General features: G+C 45.3%; 1 protein-coding gene across 2 annotated transcripts; it reads right to left on the minus strand.

The window, feature by feature from the left end:
* Positions 1 to 958: 958 nt before the first annotated feature.
* DGAT2 (diacylglycerol O-acyltransferase 2) lies at positions 959 to 24,420 on the minus strand. Of its 2 annotated transcripts, XM_014882080.2 has the most exons (8): positions 24,098 to 24,420; positions 16,847 to 16,966; positions 15,799 to 15,906; positions 14,937 to 15,007; positions 7,244 to 7,448; positions 4,017 to 4,191; positions 3,137 to 3,339; positions 959 to 2,376 (listed from the first exon to the last, which is right to left on the minus strand). In XM_014882080.2, exons 1-8 carry the CDS (start codon positions 24,135 to 24,137, stop codon positions 2,222 to 2,224), a joined length of 1,077 nt encoding a protein of 358 aa, XP_014737566.1. In that variant the 5' UTR covers positions 24,138 to 24,420; the 3' UTR covers positions 959 to 2,221. The 2 variants fall into 2 exon arrangements, with proteins under 2 accessions (XP_014737566.1, XP_014737564.2); XM_014882078.2 differs by lacking the exon at positions 24,098 to 24,420 and having other exon boundaries at positions 16,847 to 17,078.
* Between the last annotated feature and the right edge of the window lie 1,449 nt (positions 24,421 to 25,869).

The raw sequence follows: 25,869 nt of genomic DNA on the forward strand, positions 1-25,869 counted from the left end.
CTGATCACTTCCATGGTTCACAGGCCAGAACCAGCCCAGAAACAACAGATTAAATAAACCCTCTCTCGTTACTAGAAGAGCCCACATGAACTCTTCAGCACTGTGAGCTATTTCTGGAGCACTTTGCACCTCCAGTAGAAGTCTGGGGGCTCTGAAAAGAATAATCACAGAATGGTTTGAGTTGGAAGTACCTTAAAGCTCATCTCATTCAAACTCCCCTGCCATGGGGCAGGGACACCTTCCACTATACCAGGAACTGGATGCTGGCCTGGAACACTTCCAAGGATGAGGCAGCAAAAGCTTCTTTGGGCAGCCTGTGCCAGGGCCTCACTACCCCCACGAGGAAGAACTTCTTCCCACTACCCTATCTATATCTCTCTATTAGGTTTCTTGCCTATTTATAGAAGTTATTATTTGGCCCTTGTCCTATCACTAAGCACTCTGTATACAAAGTCACTCTTTATTATGAAGCTCCCTTCTAAGTACTGAAAGAGGCTAGAAGGATTTCTTCACCAGGGATGCAACCCTTTCTGTTCTAGGCAGCAACAAAACCCAAAGTAATCTGCTGTAAGGAGCAATAGGGCTTTTTGTATCTGCTCAGTGAAGGAGGGCCACAGATGGAGGATGCCTCAGCTCCTTGTACACTCCCAGGCAAAAACCCAACCTTAAACCACAGAGATTTGCTTAAATTATCCTGGCTGTCCCATGCAGGAAGAAGGCAGATGGTAGAACAGAATCATTAAAGTTGGAAAAGACACTTAAAGTCCAATCCTTAACCTAACTCTTCCAGGTCCACCACTACACACTTCCAGAGATGGTGATTTTCGTGTGAGTCTGCTTTTGTAGAGACAAACCATTTTGTTCCCCATAGGAAAAAAGGCACAACTGCAATCATACAAACTACTGCTGTAATACCAGCCATAAACTCTGCAACACTGAAGGGACCAAAGCAGCCCACTATTTTTGCCCAAGTTTATTTCTAGAAATTTGTACAAAAATTAATACTCTGTAATACAATAATCTATCAAATATGACAGATGAACATTTGTCTTTAGAGGCAAGATTCCAGGAATGTGAAGTACCATCCTCTTGCATGGAAGAAAGGCACATTTCAGAGCTCAATATACACTCAACTGAATGGTTGAAAAGGCAGGTCAGACATGCAAGTAGTGCAGTGTTTCAGGTTTACACATAAACAAATTGTATTCTCAAGAAATCTCACTACAAGCAATGTTAACATCCACGTAAACAGTTTATAAATACTTTTAAAAGTAGCTCACTTTAATTTCTATGTGTGCAAAGGCTACTCCTTTACATTCACTGGATGGAGTAATTAAAAGCCATCTTCAGGCCAGCAGTTACTTCTAGATTTCCCCAAATACTTCTGGGATCCAAAGCACTTACATCAATAGTCCCACTGCATTTTCCCCCTAGGGGCTACCCTAGAGGTCTGCAAAACCAGAGCTACGTGACTGCACCATCCCACAGCTCCTAGAGCTTATCCTTGGAGTTTTATGGCTGTGAAGAAGTCCCATATTTCCAGCTGCAAGCCTCCATGCTAACAGCACCTGGGACATACCTGCTTCTAAAATGACATTTCAAATACAGTGCTGAATTTACAGCCACAAAATCATCCACTACACTATGGATCAAGATTCACCTGACTCTTCCCACTTGGTTTCCTGCACCATCAAGCATAGATGCCACACCAGGGGGGTTGGCAGCCCAACTGTACTACCAGAAAGGGCTTTTCCAAAGCAGAAATACTCTTGTGCTACATAAGCATGTCTCAACAGGGCTCTTGTGCAACACACTTCTAAAACTGCCATGCTGCTCAAATCAACCTGCTGCTTTTTAGGTTGAAAACCAGATGCATCCTACTTTCCCAAAATTGCTTGTGCTAGTGGGTACAGTAGCTGTAGGGATTTTTCTAATCCATTGCTGGTGATCCAATATAGCAGATTACAAAGGCAATCATTTATCAAAATCCTCACAGCAATGGGGAGTTGTGCTTTTTTGGTATAAAAAGATGTTTGTAATGGGATTTCTCTAAAGCAAAGCCTTTCTTTATTATTCTTTTAAAGTGGTCTAGCAGTACTTTAAACACTTGCTTTGAAGGACACATACACCCACACATGCTTTCAAGTACACAATGACAACTTGGACTCCTGGAAAAGATGTGTCAGTTCTGAGAAGAGGAGATGCTGCTGAGCCAGTGCCTTCAGTTGACTTCCAAGACCTCAGTCTCCGGCAGGCCAAATTTGCTCTTGTATTTGTCAAAGAGTTTGATCAGGGCATCCACATATATGCTATGGTAGAAGTCCACATCCTTCTGGGATGGATTATCAATTTTGGGGATGGTGATGGGCTCGCCAACTGATAAAAAAGGGACAAATCCACGTTAGCTTAAATGCTCCTACAACCATGATATTTGTCCTCTATGGACACAGCTGTCCTAGTTCAGCACATCCATTCTGGCACAGCACAGTTTGCCATTACAGCCTCATTCCTCCCAGTTTTACCAGGCTCTAAAGCACAAGTCCCACAGCAAGGACACATCATATCTGCAGCAATACCAGATTTGCTTTAGCTACACAAATGCCTCTACTGTTCAAAGTGCCTGGAAGCCCCCCCTTCTGTTTACAGCAGTGATAAATCCCTTCTCAATTAACAGGAGCCAAGAGTCAGTTCTTCTTATGTGTTCCCCCATACACACCACAAAAGCAAAGCTGACCTTCCCCCCCCTCACCCAAAGCCTCGCTGCTTTGGGTTAGAAGACTCAAATGCAAGTTTTAGGGTTGGCTTTAATCTTCAGCTGTCAGACATGCATCCCACTGGAGCATGGGGGGCCAGGTTGCTTCTGACTTCAGCTATCCAAGGCCAAAGAAAGTAGAGCTACAACATTTTACCCCAAAAAAGAACTCTTGTAAAATTGCCTGGAAGCAGAACATTCATTGAAGGCTTGTAACCTCTGGAAACTCTTCTAGCTTGTTCTCAGTTTTACTGGGAGGTTTTATATAGAAGGGAAAGCCATTTTATAGTCAAGACTCCAAGACCAAACTACAGCAGGTTATAGCACAGATTCAAATCTCTGCTACCTAGAGAGGCACACAGCATGTTTATACCAAAAGCTTACCAACAGTAGTGATGGGCTTGGAGTAAGGTAACAACCCCCAGGTGTTGGAGGAGAAGAGGCCACGGCCATGAAAGATGCATGGAGCAAAGCCAATGTGCTTCTGGAACTTCTTCTGAACCCATCTTCCCCAGGAACCCTCTTCAAAGATCACCTGCTGGTACACTTCATTCTCCCCAAAGGAGTAGACAGGAACCAAGTCCGCTCTAGAAAGACAGAAAGATTCAGGACTCCATCCCCTGGACTGTAGTTCATGTGACAGCCCCACACCTGTGTGTTCTGCCAGGCTGCACAGTTTCTGGTACCATTGCCCAGAGCTTTTTGTGAGGCACAAGATACTGACAAAAGCCAGACAGACTTGGTATGACATAAAAGATATACTTTGAAGGCATACAGGAGAATTATACTGACAATGGGCCTGTGAAACATTATGCACTCAGGCATTGGACATGCTTCCATATATACTCAACTCCTATTTTGGATGCCATCTCTTTTCAGACACGTAGGGATCAGGGGGGCTGCACAGGTCATCACCCCATACTGACACTGTCTCTCCTTGCCCTGGAAGCCTCCTGCTGTCCCAGGAATCCCCCTGCCTCTGTACCTTGCTCAGGGGCAGAAGCCAAAAGGATACTCATGTCTGATTCTCTGAGCAAACATCCACACAACACAGCAAAACTGCAGAAAGGAGAACCCCTCCAAGGTATCAGCTGCTTCAGGGAACCCAATCACAAAATGTTTTGGGCTCGAGGGGATTTTTAAAGGCCATCTAGCCCTATTCCCCTGCACTGAGCAGGGATATCTTCACCTAGACCAAGTTGTTCCAATAAAAGCACCTTCCACATGGTAGCAGTAGTGCTCCAGCACTGAGGCTGCCCCTTACCCATGCCGTAGAGCCAGTTTCACAAATCCTTTCCGGTTCCTCAGTGTCACAGAGTTCTTCCCTGGGGTGCAGTTCAGGGACTCTGCTGCCCCTCCAACCACGATGATGATGGCATTGCCACTGCCATTCTTGGACAATATGTAATCTATGCTGTCACGGTTCACAGGACATATACCTGGGTTAAGGAGACACACAAGGGTCACACTGTGAGATTGGCTGGGGACTTCAGGATCTTCTCATACTTACAGCACAAAGTTTATGCCCTCATTACAAGCTGAGTTGTCCAACCTCCCTGTGGTCAGAGAGGGTGGTATTAGCAGGCAACCTATTCCTCAACTAAGTAAGCAGTTCATAGACCTGGCAGCACTAGACTTGGTCAAACTCCACAAAGATCAGCTCTCAAAAATTGTCCTTTATCAAAAGGCTTCAGCAAAGATTTCCTATACCTAGTGATATCAAAGGCATTGGTATCAGACATCCTCCCTCCATGTAAACTTTACATTAAGATTTGGTTTACCTTTAGTGTGGAAGAAAGCAGCTGTGTTATTTTGATAGATGAGAGTCTGATATTGACCAATTTCTCAGCAAAATTAGGTAGTGGAATAGATGTGGGAGAATATTTTAGTGATATAAAGAAAATAAGTGGACAAACCTTCAAGACAGATCTGAAATAATTTGAAGCTCTTGCAGTTTACAGAACAGAGTTTACATAAGTCCATACTCTGAGGAAAGTGTCTGCGCAGGCCTTTCCCTCTATTCCACACTGGAAAGAACAGGACCTCCCTTCACCTTTACTAAGCAATCTCTGCCTTAAAGCACCAGTCCTCACTCTGGGGAAATGAAAACCCGAAGACAACACCTTTAATTTCCTCTGTATTGCTTTAAAAATGTGAAGAAATTTGACTGTCTGCTTTTTAAATTCTTGCTTTTATCCTACAATTGGTGTCCAAGCTGGCTCCTGCCTCATATTTTTGGCCAGGATAAGCCAAGGAGAAGTGGGATGCCATCACATAACACACCTGATCTGAGTACTTTAGGTCATTGCTCTATTATACTCATGGTATTAATTGCTTGAGCCAAGAACTAAATGATGAACAGGCCCTGGGGACTTAGACAGGACAGGTCTGCCAGTCTTGATGTCTATCTGGGAACAGGGTCATCACCTATCCCAGCTCCAGATAAGAACAGAACAGACCACATTGGAATTGAGGATGAAGAATTAGCTTCTTTCAACACAGCTACATCTCTCTGACCATTTTTCCTCTGAAAGGCTCAGACTACTCACTGCTCCAACCTTCAGCTTTGTCCCATTCTCCACACCAAGGCTCATGCTGGCTACACAAGCCTGGCAACAGATTTATGTTCAGCTCTTTCACACTTGTTAGCAGGAGGAGATTACAGCTGCTCACAGCACTAAATAGTTCCTTCAGAAAGTGCAATGAGACAGAGACAAGTGGCAATAGATAAATTCTGCTCTTCAGCACATTCATATACTCTATAGGGTTTTCTGGTCATGCCCTCATGCCTTATAGGATTCCTGCTGTACCTTAACCTCTAGTAGGCCATAAAATTAAGAATTTGTACTACTTGTAAGTCAACTATGCATATTGGTATTGCATTTAGTGTTAAGATTTGTTATAATTCCACTTAGAAGTGATTTGTCCACAGAAAAAAAAGATTGAGGGAATTATCAGCACTTTCTAAGTGATGTTAAGGCCTATCAGTACCCCAAATTATGGCTTTCAGAAGGTTAACTTCATCACACCTGTAGTCTTGCTTAGATCCTAGGAACAGAGGAAGCACAGTTTTCCTCTGGTTTAAGCACAATGCTCAGGGATAGCCAAGCCAGCAATGATGTTGCTAATGCCTACTCCCACATTCCTTCCAAAAAGGATAAAGCAGCTCTGGCTGGCCACAAGACTTGTCTGCCAGTCATACTAAACAGATTGAAGGTGTTTCTTTTAAATATAAAAAGGCTGCATGGAAACTTAAGCAACACAAATTTAAATTTACAGATGTGACAGACTGGAAAGCAGATCCCAACTTCTCATATGCTGCTGTCCTGTGAATTCCCACATTATGGACTTCACACAGCAACTAACATCAGTACAGAAATATAAAAAACCAGCTTGAGATACTGCCCTTTCTACATAGGGACAAACACCTTTTCTGCCCTAGATCCAGTTAGTTTTTCTCTCCCTCAGTTAAGACAGTAAACTCACGAATAGTCAATTCTAACAAGTCAGAGTCAGGTACAGCTATTCCTATCATCTTCCCAGCCATAGTACTTATTAAGATAACTGTTTTAAAGTCTCTTATTGATTAATCAGTTCCAGCAACAGCAGACAGGTTACTGGATTGTTCAATTCAGTCTTTAAGTGTTACTCCCTTACCTCTATCTAGTTGACAGACGTCCTTGCTCTGAAAAGGACGATCAGGCCATGCAAGAACACTTTATTGGTATTTTAAACATGCTTCCTCTGCCCAGTCATAACTTACAAGCCCTCCAGCATTAAAATCCTGGACTCCATTAAAACAGACCTAATAATGTAATTCAGCACACTTAATCATCACTGCATAATCCATCTACAGGAATACTTTCAGGGAAGGGGCTCTCTGAACAGCTGGTATCCTGCAATATGTCTGGCTCTTTACCCCTGGCAGGCACCCAGAAGTATGATTGGGTGCAGACAGCATCCAACACCACCACAAGACACAGATGTGTGACAAGGCATGTGGTAGTGAGCCCAGCAGCTGAGCTGGCCATGGTTACTCAGTATTTTCAGTCAGTTCTTCCTGTACCTTCACACAATAACTAGGACAACTTGGTTCCATGTCTCCACCTTCCACAACTACAGCTGTCAGTTATCCTTACTATGCTTTTGGACAAGAGTATCCTACAGTTAAGGATGAACAGAGAGGAGCAGCAGTCCCTGCAGCCCAAACTAGTCATATTCACAGAATCACAGAATGGTTTGAGTTGGAAGGGACCTTACAGATCATCCAGTTCCAACCCTCTGCCAGGGACAGGCACAGCTTCCACTAGATAGGATTTCTCACATTTATTCACAGCTTCCTCTTGACAACTATATGAAATCAACATTTATGTGACGCTACCAGCAGGAAGTGGTTATGTGAGCTTCCAACACAGCTTTTCACTTGAAAGAAGTGAAGAGAGCTCAGAGCCAAGAGCATGAGCAGAGATGGCACAGTGTGATTGTGCTTACCACCAGACATTAAGTAGTCCCTCAATATGGGCATCCTGAAGTTCCCAGCCAGGGTAGCAAGGTATGGTCGAATCCCAGGGAATTTCTGGCTGACACCTGTGGCCTCTGTGCTGAAGTTGCAAAAGGCACCCAAGCCCATGATGCCATGTGGATGGTACCCAAAAATGTAATTCCTGGTGGTCAGCAGATTGTGGGTTTTAACCAGCTAGGAAACAAAAAAAAAAAAAAAAAAGCTTAATTGAAGATGGGTATTTTCAAGTAGTAAATAAAACTAGGAGAAGCAAAAAAAAAAGTCATATCCTCCAGGTTTTGTCTCTTCCCATCAGGGAGAGCAGCCTAAGAGCTCATGTATGGCCTGTCCTGGATTACAGAGATTTCTCTGGTAGGAGCAGCCATTTAGACTTCAGTTTCCTGAGCAGAGGGAGCAGGATAAACAAGCCGATCTCGGACACAAGAAGCCTGCCAGCCAAGTAGGAACAGGGCATGGGTTGCTGCAACCTAGGCCTTTTGCTCCTCTGCTCCTTCCTAAGGAATTCTTACACACCTCTTGCCTGAACCAACCAAATTCTTCAGTTCTGTAGCCACAGCTACACCTCCTTCCAAGCCCTCTCTCAGCACATTAGTGGCTCAGATCCCAGTATGAGGGAGAAAGAGCATAAACATCACTCCCTCATAGCAGAAGCAAGTTCACTTAATGCCTGAAAAAGACCCAACCAGTTAATGAGCCTGTTGGCCACCTTCCAAGTGGGAAAATGTGCAGAAGGGTGGTAACCACTGGAAACTATCCCTCCTTTTAGGAGTTCTGCCCTGGCCTACATGCCAAAGGGTCAACAAGACACCTCAAGCCATCTCTGATTCCTGCAGGGCATGCTCTAGGAGTCGCAATCATATTGTTTTCAGGGTGTGCAATATTCCTAACCATTTCCTCCTCTGTTTGCACAGCATGGACTCTCCACAGTTGTCTTAGCTAGCATAGAACAACCCATTCCCTGGTACCACTACTGCCAGAGGGGCTTTTTTAATGCTATAGGTAGCAGCAGCATCCCATGTGTCAGAGCATCTTCCCCAGGCAATACACATGCAGTCTGAGGAAGCAGACAGCACAAAACACAGCAGGGCTGCTGCATCATCCTACAAAAATAGAGATGAAATTTAATTTTTTTACACATGTTAGAATAGTTAGTGTTGGAAGAGACCTTAAGGATCATCCAGTTTCAAACCTCTGCCATGGGCAGAGACACTTTCCTCTAGACCAGGTTGCACCAAGCCCTGTCCATCCTGGCCTTGAACACATCAGGGGATTGGGCAGCCACAGCTTCTGTAGGCAACCTGTGCCAGGACCTCACTACCCTAAGAGTCAATCTCTTCCTAGTATCTAATCTAAACATCTCTAAACATTCCAGCCTGCAATATTGCCACTTTTTGCCAACTGCAACACCCCAGCAGCTTTCAGACCTACAAGCTGAAGCTTTGGCACCCCATCCCTTGAACTGTATATGCAAAGGCCACTCTGCATCAGTTCCCATAGGAAAAAGAACCCACAGATTTCCAAGATGTCACACCAGCATTACCCACCCTGCTGCCTTGGACAAGAAGTGTTTTGGCACTAGGTAAGTTCATTCTGTTGGATCACACTATAGGGAGCTGAAGTACCATTGCAATACACTAAATCAGCAAGCCCAGAAACTCGATCCCCTCCTCCCCATTCTCAGCCTTGCCCCCAGATGAAGCTACAGTTCCTGTGCTATTTAAAACAGTGGCTGTGATATAGGCATGATGCAGCAGCACGTTCTGCAAGCTGACTGGCCCTCTTCACAATTTCCTTTGGCTTTGAGGTCATGTAGAGTTCCAGGAAGAGGGCACAGAGACTTGTGGTTGCGACAGCTCTGCAGAGCCCCATTGCCTGTATCACACCAAGTCATTCTTTCATCCCCCTTCCCTTCTTTCCCAATTAGTAAATGACTTTCACTTCCCAGGGTAGGAGGGCTGTCTCCTTGATGAGTTACAAGAAATAGACTAAAGATCAAAAACCAATCTCCAGGAAAAAAGCAGTGATATGATAAGCAACCCCTCCGTCTCTCAGTTCTTGCTCAGCTGTAGAGAGACTTCAACAGGCTATCCAGGCAGTGGTGGAGTGCCCATCCCTGGAGGGAGTTAAAAGCTTTGTGGATGTGGCACCTGGGCACATGAGTTACTGGTGGCCTCGGCACTTCTGGCAGAATGGATGAACTTGATGATCTTGGGGGACAATCTAGACAATATTCTGACTTTTTGACTACAGGCCTGGTAGATACAGACACGTGGCTTGGGCTGGACAAGCAGCAGATACTCTTTCCTTAAAGCTCCTGCCAGAGCAAGGTGGTGATTTCCAAGCCTCACCTCTCACTTGCACCAAGCACAGTTCCTTTTATAGGAAAGACAGCTGAAAGAGGGTTTGTCCTTGTCATCCTGGAGCACGAGGCACCTGCATGTTGAGCTTGGCAGAGCCACACATATGGAAGACATGCTGTCCTCCTGCTCCAGCCCCTCCACCACGTGCAAGGACACCCAGATCCCAGTGGAGCCCATTGCTTGGATACCTCATAGGAGTCCCAGCCAAGCTGCAGCCTTATCACTGGATGTTTTCCAAGAGCTCCTGTTACAGAGCCGTAGGGTTGGCAATACTCATGACAATCAAATCACCCACACCACTGCAGGAGCTGGGCAAGGGGTATGCAGGGATCCAACTAACCAATGAGAAGAGAGAAGGGCTGAGATTTAGCCTGGTATTCATACATTTGTTCTTTTCCCCTGTTTGTCCCATGCAGGCTGCCACTGCCCCCTACACCTGTCCCACAGCACAGGGGCTCACAGAAGGTAAACATGCAGGCTGCAGGTGAGGGTCACTCTATTCTCCCAGGTAAGAAGTGACAGGACAAGAGGACACAGCTTCAAGTAGCACCAAGGGAGGTTTAGATTAGGTATTAGGGAAAAATTACCCAAAAGGTACTGGAATAGTTGGACTCAATCTTCAAAGCCTGTTCCAACCTGAGTGATTCTACATGTTCTTCCACCCAAGTCAAGCCAGGGAACCTAAGACCAACAGACATCAGACAGGGTTGGGCACTTCTCTGCAAGTGGAGGCCTTGAATCTGCTAATGCACAAACTCAACCCAAGGAGGGTCTGACCTGCCAACACCTTCATCTCTCCCTAAATTTAATGTAGAAGCAGGAATTTTTGAAGCAGTGTAAATCATGCATTTCTAGACTCAAGCAAGAGTGAAGACAGTGAAATGCACAAGATGGGGCTTTGGATCTAGAATGCATTTAAAGGTCCCTTCCAGCCCAAGCCATTCTATGATTCCATGCCTCTCTTCAGGAGGCTGATCACTCACTGCTGCTTCTTTGAACCCCTCCCCTTGAGAAGCAAACAGTGTTATCAGGTTGCCCCAAGGAATTGCTGTAGCTGTCACTGAACAACAGTATTGCAACTTCTGTTCTGATCCCCCAGCTGTTTTTTTCTTGTGCCTTCAAGGTCTTCTCCAGTCCCACACAGCTCTTTGGAGCCTCGGTGCTCCCATGATGAGGCAGAGTCAGCACATCCCTGCTGCATCTCAGCCGGACAATCAGTACTGGAAGTGAAGCTGAACCTTCGCCCATTGCACTAAAACACCTGCTCCCAGCTGCTCTTAGAGACCAAACCTGTTTCTCTGGGAGCAAAGTTCATCCACCTGTCTAATAACAACAGATTTCTTTACACAGAACTAGGTCAGCCTATAGAAGCAGTAAGCCAGTGCAATAGTGTAAAGGAAATGAGTGTTAATATTTAAGTGCCAGATACAGCTTGAAGAACCATATTGCCAATTTTATTTTCAGGAACAGTGGCACATTCAGTAGTGGACAAAGGGGACTGCAGAAGCACTGCTGCTCAGCACCAGGAGCCAAAGAGCAGGAAAAAAATGAGTTGTTTGGGTGGGAGCTGAGCAGCACTGACTATGGAAGCATGCAGAGAGCAGAAAACCAGAGCTCATCCTGCAAGATCCAAGCAGCAAGTCTCATGAGCAGGTAAGCTTGCAAAACAACCCAAGAACTGCACTTAGCTGCATCACACCCAGTAACACTACAGAAGAAATTATCTTACCTTCCCAGCAGTGCAAGCCAGGACCTGAATACTGGGACCCTGTTAAGCTCCCAGTATTATATATGCCATAAATTCAAAGAATAGCTTGGGTTGGAAGGTACATTAAAGTTCAGCTTGTTCTAACCCCCTGCCATGGGCTGGAACACCTTCCACTACACCAGGTTAGGACAGAGCAATCAAACTCTTCTATTTCCATTCTGTAACTCATGTACAACAATTAAGGAGGAGCTTTGCCAGGAAGTTAGCCAAGACAAAGAATACAAGACAAATTGAGGGGGGAAAAAAAGACTTTAGGCAGCAATTCCTACTCTGGCCAGATGCCCACTCTCCCACTACAGTGAGTGGGTCTCCCTGCACACACCTCAAGTGCTCACAGTCTGACAAAGATGAGCCAAAGGTCTGAAGCCCTGGCTACTTGGAGTCCTATTGTATATGGGGATGTTCACATGCTCAGCTTCTTTACCTAAAGAAAACCTTTAGATCACAGCACTCCCAGCATGACATCCTCAGATCAGCAGTGTGTGCTTAGGAGGCTGCTGGGATCAACAGTATGAGACTGAGATGGTGTATGCAGATGATGTCTGCCTCAGTCCAGCCCCATGCATTCAGCTGCAAGGGCTTGGGCTTCACTTGTCACTTCAGGTCCAGGACTCTGTTCACTGGAACATTCCTCAGCTGCTTCATGCACTGCTTAGCTTAAATAACTATTTACAAGGCCAATAACCAGCAGATAAACTTATTTTTCTAGTGCCCTAAAATTGCTTATTACTGTCAGAACAGCTACATGAAGTCCCAGAGAATGCAGCCAACCACTGCTCACGCTGAGTAATTGAGCCAGATTCAGGCTGCTTTCCAAATCCATCTTATATTACAAAACATGACCTCATCTCCAGGTATGTGTACAACAGTCCTGGTGTTTCAGCCTGGGAGGCACTGCTGACTCCAGTGAGACCAGCCTGATCAGCACAAACATCTAAGCAGAGCTTGATTCTCGTGCAGCTACTCTAATACAGCAAGCCAAATACGAAGAAATTCTTCCCTGTGAGGGTGCTGAGGCCCTGGCACAGGTTGCCCAAAGAAGCTGTGGCTGCCCCATCCCTGTGGGGTGCTCAAGACCAGGGCTTGAAGCAACCTGGTCTAATGGAAGGTGTCCCTGACCATGGCAGAGGGCTGGAATGAAATGAGCTTTAGGGTCCCTTCCAACTGTACTGAGGTTCTGTGAATTAAATCAGAGCTGATAGCCCAACACAGCTGGTACCTGTGCAGGTATGGATGCAGCTACCATAGCTCTGTGTGCAGACTTTGCTGGAACCCAGTTCAGCATTACAAGTGCCACCAGTGTGACTGTCACTGATGTGATCTGTCCTTGCAGTGCTCAGCAGACACATGGCACAGGATGAGATGCAGCAGAGGACTGCCCTGACAAACCATAAGCCTGGGACACAAACCAAGCCCTATGGAGCCATTACACAGATCAGGATCCAGTAAAAGGGACTTTTGCAGAGAGAACATTTAAACAAGTGATCCTCTGTAGACCCATCTCCCTCTTGGCCAAGAACAGGTTTAACCCAGTTTAACCCCGGAGTTCCCATGCTCTTAGCAAGCCCAAGGCATTCTGGCTCTTGGTACCATTCCGAAAATCCAGAGATGTTGTTCATACTGATGCATTGTTTATGCGTCAGTCCTGTAACTGCAAAAAGCCACCTCTAGCACCTCTCTACCCTAAGATCCCTCTAGCAGCTTTTACCAACCCTGCAGCCAGCTGGCTGTTCCCCCAAAACACATGCAGGAGTCATCTCCCAGCTGTCAGCCCTCCTGTTCTGCTCTTTGCATGTGAATTACCAGTGGATTCCATAAACCTTGCATAACTCCTCCCCCACAGTGGCAAAAGAATTACACCCATAAAGAGTTCTCACAAACAGGCTATGTGAACTAGCAAGTATTTCTTTTAAAACTGCTGCAAAGTTTAGTTTATCTACCCCATCTCATCTCCAATCCTACTTAAACAACCCAGCTCTTTGACAAACTTTCAACATCCACAGTGAATCTGACCTGCAGGGCTTCTGCAGTGCAGATTTCCAGGAAGACAGGGATAAATGTGCCATCACAGGAATGATGGAACAGCAGAAGCAGCACTACAGGTGACCCTTTGGAATCAAGTCCCCAACATAAGAGAGCCCACCTCAGCAATATCCAAGGCAGCAGTGTTTAGTGCAGCACTGAGGACTTGGTACTAGAACAAAACACATTTGAGACCCATCTTCAACAGCAGAGCCTGCTTAGTTCTCTGTCAGCCATGAGACCCAGGCTGACCTCCAGCCTGTGCAGGCCTAGTGAATTTTTCCATGTACACTTAAACTTGCCAAGAATTACCTGTTAACAACAGCAAGTTTCATGGTGAACTTGGCAGTGCTGGGTTAATGGTCAGACTTGCTCTTAAAGGTCTTTTCCAACCTAAATGGTTGTATGTTTCTAAGAGTACAACAAAAGGCTTGTTCACCAGCAGCACGTTCAGGCACCCTGAGAGTTCGAGTGACTTTGCAAAGGAAGAATCCAGTCTAAGCTGCTTTGGCATCCTGCTGGAATTGGATTCCCTGTTCCTTTCTGAGGCTGAACTGTCTTGGGGATAGGTAGTTCAAAAGCCATATCAAGGTCCCTCCCTCATACTCAAACTGAATAAAACTTGCCAACAACCTTACATAATAGTCCTTTCAGCTGTGTGCCCTTCCAAAGGGATCATGTTCCCTCCTAGCCGAATTTGACCCCTGCTCCCTTCCAAGTCATCCAGCTAATTCTGCAGTCCCAGAGCAGTCTGGCAGCCCTGTCCCTCTTTCTGCAAGATGTCTGAACCAGCAGGAAAAATACAAGTATGTGGCGAGCAAGTTACAAGCTGGAGAACTGAAGCTATTCCCACTGCGGGAAAACCCACTTCTCCAAAGCAAACAGGCTTTTGAGGACAAATTTTAATGCTCCCTGAGAAGTGCTAAGACTTTTGGTGAACAGAGGTCCCAGATACTCTGGTCCAATACATCCCAGAGCAGAAGTGCTACTGGAAAACAGGCAAAAACTGAGCTAGATTTTATGATTTATAAGAGGGGAACAGTGTTAGGGTCAGGCACTACACAGGACTGCTGCAGCACAGAAGAGAATCAGAGTGATTTGCACTGGAAGGAACCTTAAAGATCATCCAATTCCCTCCCATGGGCAGGGACAATTTCCACTAGACCAGGCTGCTCCAAGCCCCATCCAGCCTGGCTTTGAACACTTTGAGGGATGAGGCAGCCACCACTTGTTGGGATAACCTATGCCAGTGTCACCAGAAGCTGGAGAGATGAAAAAGGATTATAGATTGCTTCCAAGAATCTGTAATACCACTAGAAACAGCAGCTTCTGCGAATCACATTGCCACTAAAGGTGATACATTTCAAATTTTCTAATCACAGCTGCCACAAACACTAGTATGGCAATGCTGAGCCACATCCTGCTTGCAGTTCAGTATCACAGATAGACTAGTGCCAGTACAAGACACTAAAGTAGTTAAATCCCAGGGTATAGAGTTAAACTTTTACTTACTCTTATTGGAAAATAATCCCTGAAGTACCTCCATATGGCCCAGTTTCTCACCCACTGGGACCTTCTTCCCCCTGTTGAGAAAAATGAATCATGAATTTAAAGCTCTTTCTACATGGCTGTCCATCAAAAGCCTAAAGGACTCCAGCATTTGCTGTCTCACTAGAGGAATCAAAACTAATTCCTCCACGTGGGACACTTGCATCAGTGCACACTCTGGAATACAAGGTACTTCAAGCAAAGTAGGCCTGACTACAAATTCCTGGTAGGCAACTCTACAATTCAAACTAGAAACACTCAGATTCAACCTTTGGGAAAGGACAAAATCCTCGATGATTTCAGTCATCTTGAAGCAATGGAGAACTTGCTCATCTGGCTATAAAAGTAGCTGCCAAAGCTTGTTACCACTGCTGATTCCTAGAGTGGGCTTCTACAGGTTTTTTTGTTTTGTTTTTTTTCCTGAAATAAAGTCTTCTGCTTAATTTGAAGCAACACTAACTCCATAGAGGAGCCACATCTTAATAATCACATCACAATCTGAACTTGCAAGACCTGGAGAGGGCAGAAAGGTCTTGAATCTTTAGATCTTTCTGAACTAGGTCTTATAAATATGTTAGTAAAAGCTAGCAATGGCACAATAGTAGTGAATATTAAGTTCGTAATTGCCCTCAACATCAGTGAAACCTGCAGTCACTGCTTATGCTGAGGGCTGACATTTAAATGCTTCACTAAATAATGCTTTTGGTCAGTGATTCAGTCGAAGTCCCACTAAGAAAGGAAGTCATCCATTACAAGGATGTACTTCTTTGTCCAAACATGGAGACATGGACACTTTAAGAATAAGGATCTGTTCTGCAATATTTACCTTTCTTTGGTGTATTCCAGTCAAATACCAGCCAAGCTAAATATAGAGCAGCAATCGCCCAGCAATCTGTGCACAGTATGTACATGAGGATTAAAGTGCAAGCAATACCTGGGAACGTGCAAGAAAGAAGAAAACAAGGTTGCATCAGGTATTGGTCTCCATTTACACCCCTTGCCTTTTGACTCTTCTATGCTGAAATCTTAGTCTCAGTCTGATGTCATTAATCCTCTATCAAATTGGATTTGGCTCAAAACCTCATATGTAGGGCTGAGGCAGCTTCCTCTAGAGCTCAACCTTCCCTTAATGTTGCCTCTAGGCACCTCTTATATCTCCAGGTAGGGCAGCTGCTTCACCAGACTTGATGAGCACCAAGACTTCTTTTCCCCACACATCTCCCACAGGATACACCAGCTCTGCATCAGCCATCCCACCAGGGTGCCAAGGATCCCACCCACAAATGACATTGACTGCTCTAAGCATCTGTCTCACTCTACCTTCCCAATTCAGTTTGTGCTAAAACGACATTCTCCAGTTTAATTATTATCAATCCAATGGAGGAGAGCAGCCTGAGGTTTCACATAATCCAAGTACCCAGGGACAAACAGGCTTTACTCTTCTACTGGTTTAACACAAACATTCCTTGCCCATCTCTGGTACCTCCTTTAAGGAGACCAAGTCAAGAGGAAGACATTCCTGTTGCAATCACTTGCATCAGTTACAAGCTGCTTCTAAGAAATCTTTGTGGATATTCCCATGAGCAAGCCAAGTAAGACATTTCCTATTGCTTCAGCCTCATTTGCATGTAGACAGGTACGAGCTAAACATCAGTCAGTCTTTCCATAGCTCTTATGATTTTCTAGAGCCAGGAAAAGTCATTTATAGTTGAAAATATCAATGTAAGTGGTTTAAAATATCCACGCACCCCAGGAACTACTCTGCTGCAGTACACATCTAGTAATTAACGTTTATGTAAAAGTTAACATTTTTGCATTAAAATTCATCCAGAATTACAGCCAAAACCCCTTTGCTTTAGGCCAAAAGGTGTTACCCATGATAAGGAAAGTGAGAACCCATTGCAGCACAGAGATGATTTGGAGTTGTTTCTCTACTTTGGATTTCAAGAGCCAGAACAAATCCTGCAGAGCAGAAAGAATGTTCGATCCCGTGCCTAAAGAAAGAAAAATAAAAGAAAAAGTTACACTTGCACACTGAGCAAAGGGAAGAATATTTTTCCTTTGAAATAGAATCATAGAAGGAAGAGTCATCAAGTCCAACTTATTTAGTAAGAGTTTTCAGATAAATGTGCACTTTGCTTTTAGAGCAAGGCTTGCTAAAAGCTAATATTTTCCATGGAGTTTGGGCATCCTGGAAGAGGAAGGATTGCCATGTGCCAACACCTAGCTTTTTTCAGAATACTGGAGGGGATCAGTACCCACCTGAGCAAGCCTCTGTTCAACTGACCATAAAAATGCAGAGGATGTTAACACGTGTTCCTAACACATACCCTCACCTCAAACTGCCAGTTCCTGGAAGTGGTGCTTGATAAGAGCGAACTCCACGAGCTCACAGTAAGATAAAGATCAGCTGCCTCAAACCACAGGCAAGCAGACACCAGGCTGTGGTCTGAGCTATTCTCAACCACCCTTCTCAAGGGCTGTTGCACAACTCCCAGTGCTGTTCAAGGACAGCTCTGTGCTCCAGCCTTACTCAGCACAGCCCAAGGGCTAGTTGAGCAACACCTCAACATACCATCCTGAGGATCCACAGCTCCACGAGTAAGGAAAACTATCAGCACTCCTAAAGCAGTAAATAAGAAGGAAGGAGCTGAAAGCCACTCTTGTAGAAGGTTAAGATATGCAAGCAGGGAAAAACCCAAAAGTGAGTAAAACACTGAGAACACTTGCTGTCTATATGAAGAACCACCCACTGCAGCTTTTGGCAATACACTCAGCCCCCGGAAGGAAGCACTTGCAAGTGGGTTTTCCTCCACTTTTCTTCATTACTTTATTTACAAGCACTGGCCAAAATACAAATCATGTTCATGTGTATTTACATATTCCCTTTTGTATTTAAGGATCAGCCTGTTATTAGGACTATGAAAGAAGCTATTACATTGAATAGGTTCAGTTCTTGCTGACAAGACATGAGCCTGCTAGTGGTAATAGCATAGCAAGTGTTCACACTCAGTCAAATGAAAGTGATTGAAAATAGCTTCTCTAGATATAAGCAGGCACTAGGATTTTTGGTAGTTTCTACAAAGAAACCCTGTCACTGGTACATCCTTTAAATATGTAAAGCAACTGTCTCATAGGAATGAGGGTCAATTTAGATGAGACAAGGAAGAATTCTTCTGCTATAAGAGTGGAGGCATGCTGGCACAGGTTACCCAGAGATGCCTCATCCCTGGCAACATTCAGGGGGGAGACACACTAAAGTCTGCAGTCTAAAACTAGAGAAAGACCACCCAGTTCATACCCTTGGTTCTGCTTAGTCCATATTACATGGACAATCCCAGTAGTGTGCTGGGCATTACTCTAATCAGACCAAGTTTGGGATAGATCATACCACTACAACTGCCAGTAAACTGAAACCTACAGCACTAATCCAGGCTGAAGCAGCAGCTAGAGCTGTAGGCAGTTCTTTACAAGATAATACAGTGCAGTATTAAGAATGAATCCAGCAAGTAGTTCTCCTGTTTCTGAGGCGAGACAGGAGAATATGTTGAGTTAATTTGTCACCATACATTGATCTGCCACACTAGAGTATCTAAGCAGTGAGATTCAGCAATCCTATGCTGTAAAATCTAGCAGCTAAACCCCAAATTCACCCTATTTTTTTTTACAAAGCCAGTTGCCTGTTCAAGGGTAAAAGAAATCTTTGGGTTTGGAATGGTTTGTATTCAAAGAGACCTTTATAGCTCATCTCAATACAATGCCATGGGCAGGGATATGTTCTGCTAGATCAGGTTGCTCAACTCTTGCAGAGGGACCATAGCTCCAGGAACTTGCTGTCCCAAAAACCTTACAAAACTGCACGTGGACAGAATTGATGTAGACTGAGGATTACCAGGAAGAAGTTTAAAGAAAGCATTTAGCAATAGTGGTGTCACTGGACTATCTACGGACTGTCTATGTCCTTAAAAGTAGCCAGAAGTCTTAGAGATTATTTGTGACTCACAATAAAAGCCCAGCCCCAGGTAACTTTTTTCTTCAAGTACCTGCATTTACACTGCTAAACCTCTTTGGCTGCATAAACCCAACACTCCAGCCTTGGATCAGCTAAATCCCTATCCTCTTCCCAAAGAGAACTGTTTATCCCTCTAGATAAAAATTTCTGTCTGCATTTTCTAGATGTTTGAACAAATTGTAAGCATTGCCAGCCCTCTAAATAGACCAGCATTGGGTAGCACAAGTCAACCTGTCAGCTTGCTTTTCAAGCCACATAAAACTCACATTCAACTCCTGCAGTGGTTTGGGAGACAGCTCTAAGCACCTGTCCTTAGGCAAGTGTCCTGGGTCGGTTATTTGTTGAAAGCAAAAATACCCTTCAAAAAGAACAAGATTCTCCACACCAGAAAAGTCAGTAGTTACCATGGCCTGAATATTAACATTTAATTCCCAGTTCAGAAATGAAAGATGCCCAGTAGGAAAAGAAAGGACCATGGGAATGGTCAGTCAACCTGGCAAGTTCATCAGGTCTACCTTTGCACCAAACCTGCAGACTCTAGATTAACCCATTTCATCAACCAGGCATCTACAGATTTTAGTGCCAAGACAACCCTTTCCAGACAGTCCTGAGCTTCCTTTCCATCATGTCAGACCTGACACTGTGTATTCAGCTCCCCATGCAAGCCTTGTCTCCTTTCAGCTTCAGCAACCAGGAGGCATATTTGGAAAGATCCTCCATGCTCTGGAGAACCAGGCCAGTGACTAGTGACACAGAGCAGAAAGGCTTTGACAAGTCAACAGAAATGGGGGTTGGCATTCAGCCACAGAAGAATAACCCAACATTGTCACTTGACTTCAGTCCATTAGAGAAAATACTTCCTTTTAAGGGCTCACCATCATTTAATTCCATTTAACATCAAATGCAGGACTTGCTACCAAGGAGATTCTGGAGTCAGCAAATGGTTTGACCAAGCATTTGACTCCTGCAATATGGACTCAGCATCTGGTGTTCTTCTAGCACAGTTTATTTCAGATAAATTACACAAACAACATTTATCTAGGCAGGGAAATAGAATCAAAGATCCCAAGAGTAGAAGTAAACAGGACTTCATACCTGGACACCAGAAAAACCCAACTGACAGGACTTAATTAAAAATCAGCCAAAGAAATTAACTGAGAAGTACAAATGTTACATACAGTTAAAAATACACTGAAATCTTGTTAAATCCAAGCTTCATCTGCCACCTTTTCCAGAAAATTAGCACATTAATTCTTGGCCAAGAATTAAACTGTTTCACATAGTTTAGAGGAAAACTGTATTCAAGCCATTAAAGCATTAGCTGTAACTGGACATTTTGAGCTACATATTTGGCAGAGAAGCTGAAGTTGGAGGGATAGCAAAGATAGCTACCATAAACAGACCAGTACTAGACTATTCAGGAGGACTCAGCATCCCACACAAGAGCAGGAGCCCACACAACACACTGGTGCACCTGTAAAAACTCCTTGAGCAACACAAGTTATTTTGTGTCTTGGGTTTAGCTGGGTGCCCCAAGCACAAGCATATTCACTATAGACTAAACAATTTGTTAAGAAAATAATTGTTACATGAGGTCGGAGGTTGGAGACAGACACAACTCATCATGCAACAAACAGTTTGGGTTATTGTTCCAAACCATCTTCTATACAGGGTTCAAAATTCCTGGGCTTCAACAACTGACTGGTCGGAGTCTCAACACCACCCAGTTCCCTGACTAATATATCTGCATCCAAGATAAAATAGAATTAGGTTGGATTTAAACTTAGAGGAGACTTCTGCTATCATTGTCCATTCAGAGACTTGTTTACTTCTCTTCTATAACAAACTAAACTAACCAAATTAGTTATACTAACTGTTCTAGCCAAATTTATCTGTCAAGCTACAGACCAGCTGTGCTATGACAAATAATGAGTAACCAGCACAGAGTATACTCCTCCTGCCCTGTACACAGCTTTAGAAGAGTTTGCTCCTGCCCCAGGAAGCTACTCAATCCCATATATCTGCAGTACGTTGTAACTACACCTGGAGATCAACAGTATTGTCAACAGGGATATGCAAATAAAAATTTGTATCAGCTCCTTTAGAAAGGAGCTGGGGTTCTCCAGATCCAGTAAACTGATCTGTCATGACACTTCTCATGTTAGCTGTGCATTTACTCACAGCAGTAAACTCAGTCTCCACACTCACAGCTGCATGTAGGTTAGTGATGGAACCACAAGACCCCACTTTCCCAGACCAGCCAACAAGTGTAGATTTAAGTTAGCAAGACTGAACAGGTCTGGACAAGAGAAAATGACCCATCCTACTACAGCTCATCAGTGTGTCCAGAGCATATGAGAGCTCTCAAAGAGGGGTTTCATATGAGCAAGCCCAGACCTCCACCTCTCAAGCAAGAGAAAACACCTCATTGCAGCCAGCCGTGATCCTGTTCTCCCAAAACAGGAGCACCCAGGCTGCCCACCCCAGAGCAAACTGAGCTCTGGTAAACCTCACATGCAGTATAAGACTAACTCCATGGTTAAGCTAAGCAAGATCACCTTCCTCATCCCAAACTTCTGACTGATGAAGCAACATTAGAAAAGACACTTCAGCACAGGGCAGCCTTTCAATGTTCCGGCCACACTGGCATCTTTCCTCAGGAGAGAGGGATGAGAAAGACCTCCTTGCTGCTCTGCCAAAAACAAGGAGACCTCCTGGGCATCCTATGGCCAAAGTCAGGCAGGTCAAGATGAGGAGACCACAGCACATCCTACCTGACCAGGTGTCTCAGAGCATCATCCAACCCTAGGCATTGGTCCACGATCTGCTCTGACTTTTGCAATGCTGGGTTGATATCAAAGGCCATTCCTCTGCATATATATACAGGGATAGATATAGAGGCAGATGCCTGCACTGCCTTTTTTTCGCTTGTATTTAAATAAGATCAGACTTAATTCAGCCAAATTTATAAGCACCAGGACAAAATCAGATGCCAGGAAAACAATAAGACTAAAGGACAGTATGAGCCATTCAGATGTTCATCCCAAAGCCAGGCCTTTGTACAAGCATGATACTTGGAAAAAAAAATTCAGGGAGGTAGGAAATCTAGTGGGTTTGTTCCTCTGTAGCGGGAGAAGTTGTCCAACATGATCAAGCAGTACATAAGGTCTCATGAATGAGCCTGTACACCACATCATCTCTGCCAGTTTTGATCTACAGGATCCCACATCACTGTCCCCAAAATCCAGCCCGAGTCAGAGCTCTTCTGGGAGGCACCTGGATTCGGCTTTGAAGTCAGTCCTTTGCTTTCCTGCCCAGGCAGGTTACAGAGCTGGCAAGGATTTGGTGGATGTTGCAGTCACCAAGGTAACATCCCAAGTCTCCCAAGGCAGAAATAAGTTAAATTAAGTTAAAAAGCACGAATATCACTGCAGGATCCCCACGAGGTGCCTCAGAGGAAAACTGACCTGAAGAGAGTTAAGACAGCTTTCCATCGCTAATCAGGATTATCTAGAGATGAGGCCAATCACTGTCCCTAAACCACACTCCATTTTGAATTATGCATGTGTCCTAGATCCATCAACAACATGCCAGTGCCAACAAGGTGGATGCTGAGGTCTCAGGTCAACCCTACATATTTTATAGGTTTCCTGAATTATTTATTCTCTGCACTTAGTTTGCAGTTAACTCTTAATATAACAGTTCACATGCCGCTAAATTCAAATGACCTCTCTCAACTGAAAATATAACTTGTCCTCTGTTAGTCATGCAGGCAAGCCACGTTATTTTAAGAAACAGATCTGAATACAGGAAACACACGCAGGTCTTCTCTCCAATCGGTTCACAACTGATCCTTCAGATCAATCTCTAATATCCTTCTGGCTGAGATGAGCACCAGCAGCTCTACACCCAAGACTGGGCAGGACAAGTGCAAAAGCAAGACCTCAGAGGTTAATTCACCAGGTTCATGTCCTTTCAGCTCTGCTAATGATTTGTTTAATCAATCCATTTCACAGGTCTCTTCATCCCAGGAGATATTAGCAATTTCACAACACAGAGCAATCACTCAAGGAGCCTCCACAAATCACAGGGTAAATCGCTGTCCACCTGCATTTTCACCCCGCTGTTTGCAAATCCTGACCTTTCTCTAGGCAAGCAGAGAGGATACAAAACTCTATCCAGCCAAACATTTAGACTTGAATTTTTTCCTGCAAGATCCTTTGAGATACCTTTACAAGCAGACAAGGTAGCTTGCTGTTTGGGATTCCCTATTCTCCGAAGCCTTTAACCAACATGTTCCAGCGTGCAGGGAAGTGTGTTGGGTGTCTGCACCAGCTCTGCCCATGATGGGTGCCAGCCACTGACACCCATTCCAGTTCTCCCAACAAGCCCCTTACCAATACGGAGGGTTGGTAAGCAAAACAAAGCGAACTTGGCAGAATTGGTAACCACGGGAACTCCTGCTGAGCGCTGAATCTTCAGCTCCTCGTTATAAAACAGCAAAAAATAGCAACATGTTGCCATTTTTCCGCTTCCTCCTTGATGTAGGTGTGGGGAACGCAGCATTATGAAACAGCAGAACTTGCTAAAGGGGCCTTTTCCAAGCTAAATGATTCTATGAAAATAAAGCTGAGGCTGAACTTTATCAGCCACGCAGTGCCGATAAAATTACTACACTTCTCTTCCTACCATGACAAAAAGGGGAGGAGGAAACACTCGTTTATTCGCAAGTGCCCCACGCCCCAATTTTGCCAAGGTGCAAACTCACTATAGTTTATATATATACATATATATATACATATAGGCAAAATGTGCAAGACCAGCCAGAGCCGCTTCCAGCAGCCCCAGGAGCGCGCCCCGAGCCTCCAAAACACAAAACCTGCGCGGAGACCTGTAATCCTCAACCCAAGGAAAGCTACAGCTGCCTCCCCGCCATTGCACATCGCTCTTCCCCCTCCTCGTTCCCCGTGAACAGCGTTCCCGCGGCCATAGAAAAGGCGGAACATCACAGAGCGGGGTGTTTGGGTGCTGCTCCCACCGCAGCCCGGAGCAGCGCAGCATCCCCCTCCGGGCACCAGGGCTCATCCCCAGCCCTTCCCTCCGCCCCCGCTACCTCGGAGCACGCCGGAGTAGGCAGCGATGATGGTCTTCATGGTGGGCAGCGTGCTCCGGACCCGGGCAGGGCCATGGGATGGAGAAGGGCACCAGGCAGCACAGCGCCGGTGCAGCCAGCGAGTGGGAGAGACGCGGGCCGCGCATCCATTTATAGCCGGGAGAGGAGGAGGAGGAGGGCACGGGGGAGGTGCAGGGGCGGGCCCGGCCCGGCACCGAGCCCGGGTCAATCAGCCTGCGGGAAAGTCCTGGTCCCGGCCGTGCCGCTTTCGGCATGGGATCGGGATTTGGGAGCGGGGAGACCGGGCAGAGGCCCGCCTCCCTGTACAAGCTGTTTCATGCCCTGTTTTATAGAATCGCAGGAGGTTTGGATTGGCACGGAAGGCTCAGGCTCATCCATTTCCAGCACCCTGCCGTGGGCAGGGACACCTTCCACTAGAACAGGTTGCTCTGAGCCGCATCCAACCTGGTCGGGAACATTTCCAGGGATGGGGCAGTCACAGCTTCTCTGGGCAACCTGTACCAGGGCTTTGCCACCCTCCCAGGGAAGAATTTCTTCCCAATATCCCATTTAACCCTGCCCTCTGTCACTCTGAAGTCATTCCCCTTTGTCCCATCCCTCTAGACCCCTGTCCAAAATCCCTCTCCAGCTCTCTTACAGCTATTTTAGGCACTGGCAGGGGCTCTAAGGTCTCCCTGGATCCTTCTCCAGGCTGAGCACCCCCAGCTCTCCCAGCCTGTCTCCAGAGCAGAAGTGCTCCAGCCCTCAGAGAATCTCCATGGCCTCCTCTGGACTCTCTCCAGCAGCTCCACATCCTTCTGATGCTGGGCACTGGAGCTGGAAGCAGCTCTGCAGGTGGGGTCTCACCTGAGTGGAGCAGAGGGGCAGAATCCCCTCTCCTCTCCTCCCCGCACTGTGGGATCAGCCCAGCACACAGGGGACCCTGGGCTGGCAGAGCACATGGATGGGCCATGTCTGGTTTCTTGTCTGCCAGCACCCCCAAGCCCTCATTTTCAGGGCTGCTCTCAATCCATTTCTCCCTCCTTCACTGGTGGGGAGGGAATCACCCCATTCCTCTACTAGTGATGAGCTGTTTAAGACACCCTGTCCCTCTTCTTGCTCAAATGCTCTCCCACCCCACTCTTGGCTGATTTTATCTTCCCCAGTTGTCTCTGGGAATTCTGGGTTCCTGAAAGAATCATGAAATTAAGAGAAAAGGTAGAAAGGAGAAAAATTTAGTCATTTTTATGTACTTTTAAATGAAATTTAATGAAAATTGAATTAATGAAAACTTTAAAACTTAACAGAAACTCTAATGGTTTCATTAAGTATCATTTTCATTAAGATAACTTGCAGGCAATGTGTAAACCACTGACCAAGCCTCATTTTCTTCTAGCAGCATGTTTTAAGGGTCTATTCAACTGAACAATAAGAAACAAGGTGTTATTTAGGTTTGCACCAAGGTTTTAACGTAGCTGCACTTGCCACTTGAGATTTCTGGGGACAAATGGGTCCTTCCCAGCTCCCATGACATTAAACCAGATTCTTTATAACTGTATCATGTCTGGGTAAGTTGGTAAAGGAAGGACTGTACCATGGCTCTGGACAAAGGATCAGGCCTCTGTCTCTTCCCTAATCTCAGTTGCATCTTCTGTAATTTGGAGAAATTAGAATAATCTGTATTTAAGAAACATTTCAACATGCCTCAAAGAAAAGCCTGTGGAAAGCAATGAGCATGTAGAGCCTCTTACATGCAGAGGACAGGTAGCAAT

The sequence above is a fragment of the Sturnus vulgaris genome, chromosome 2, assembly GCF_052056855.1.
Source record: "Sturnus vulgaris isolate bStuVul1 chromosome 2, bStuVul1.hap1, whole genome shotgun sequence".
NCBI lineage: Eukaryota > Metazoa > Chordata > Aves > Passeriformes > Sturnidae > Sturnus > Sturnus vulgaris.

What these genes read in the sequence shown, in the direction of transcription:
- DGAT2 (XM_014882078.2), bottom strand. Translation starts at nt 17,063, where the DNA reads ATGACTCTTCCTTCTATGATTCTATTTCAAAGGAAAAATATTCTTCCC. An exon ending in TCTCACTTTCCTTATCATGG is followed by an intron (nt 15,907 to 16,846) that starts GTAACACCTTTT and finishes GCACGTTCCCAG; the next exon opens with GTATTGCTTGCACTTTAATC. An exon ending in CAAGCCCATCACTACTGTTG is followed by an intron (nt 2,377 to 3,136) that starts GTAAGCTTTTGG and finishes CTTTTTTATCAG; the next exon opens with TTGGCGAGCCCATCACCATC.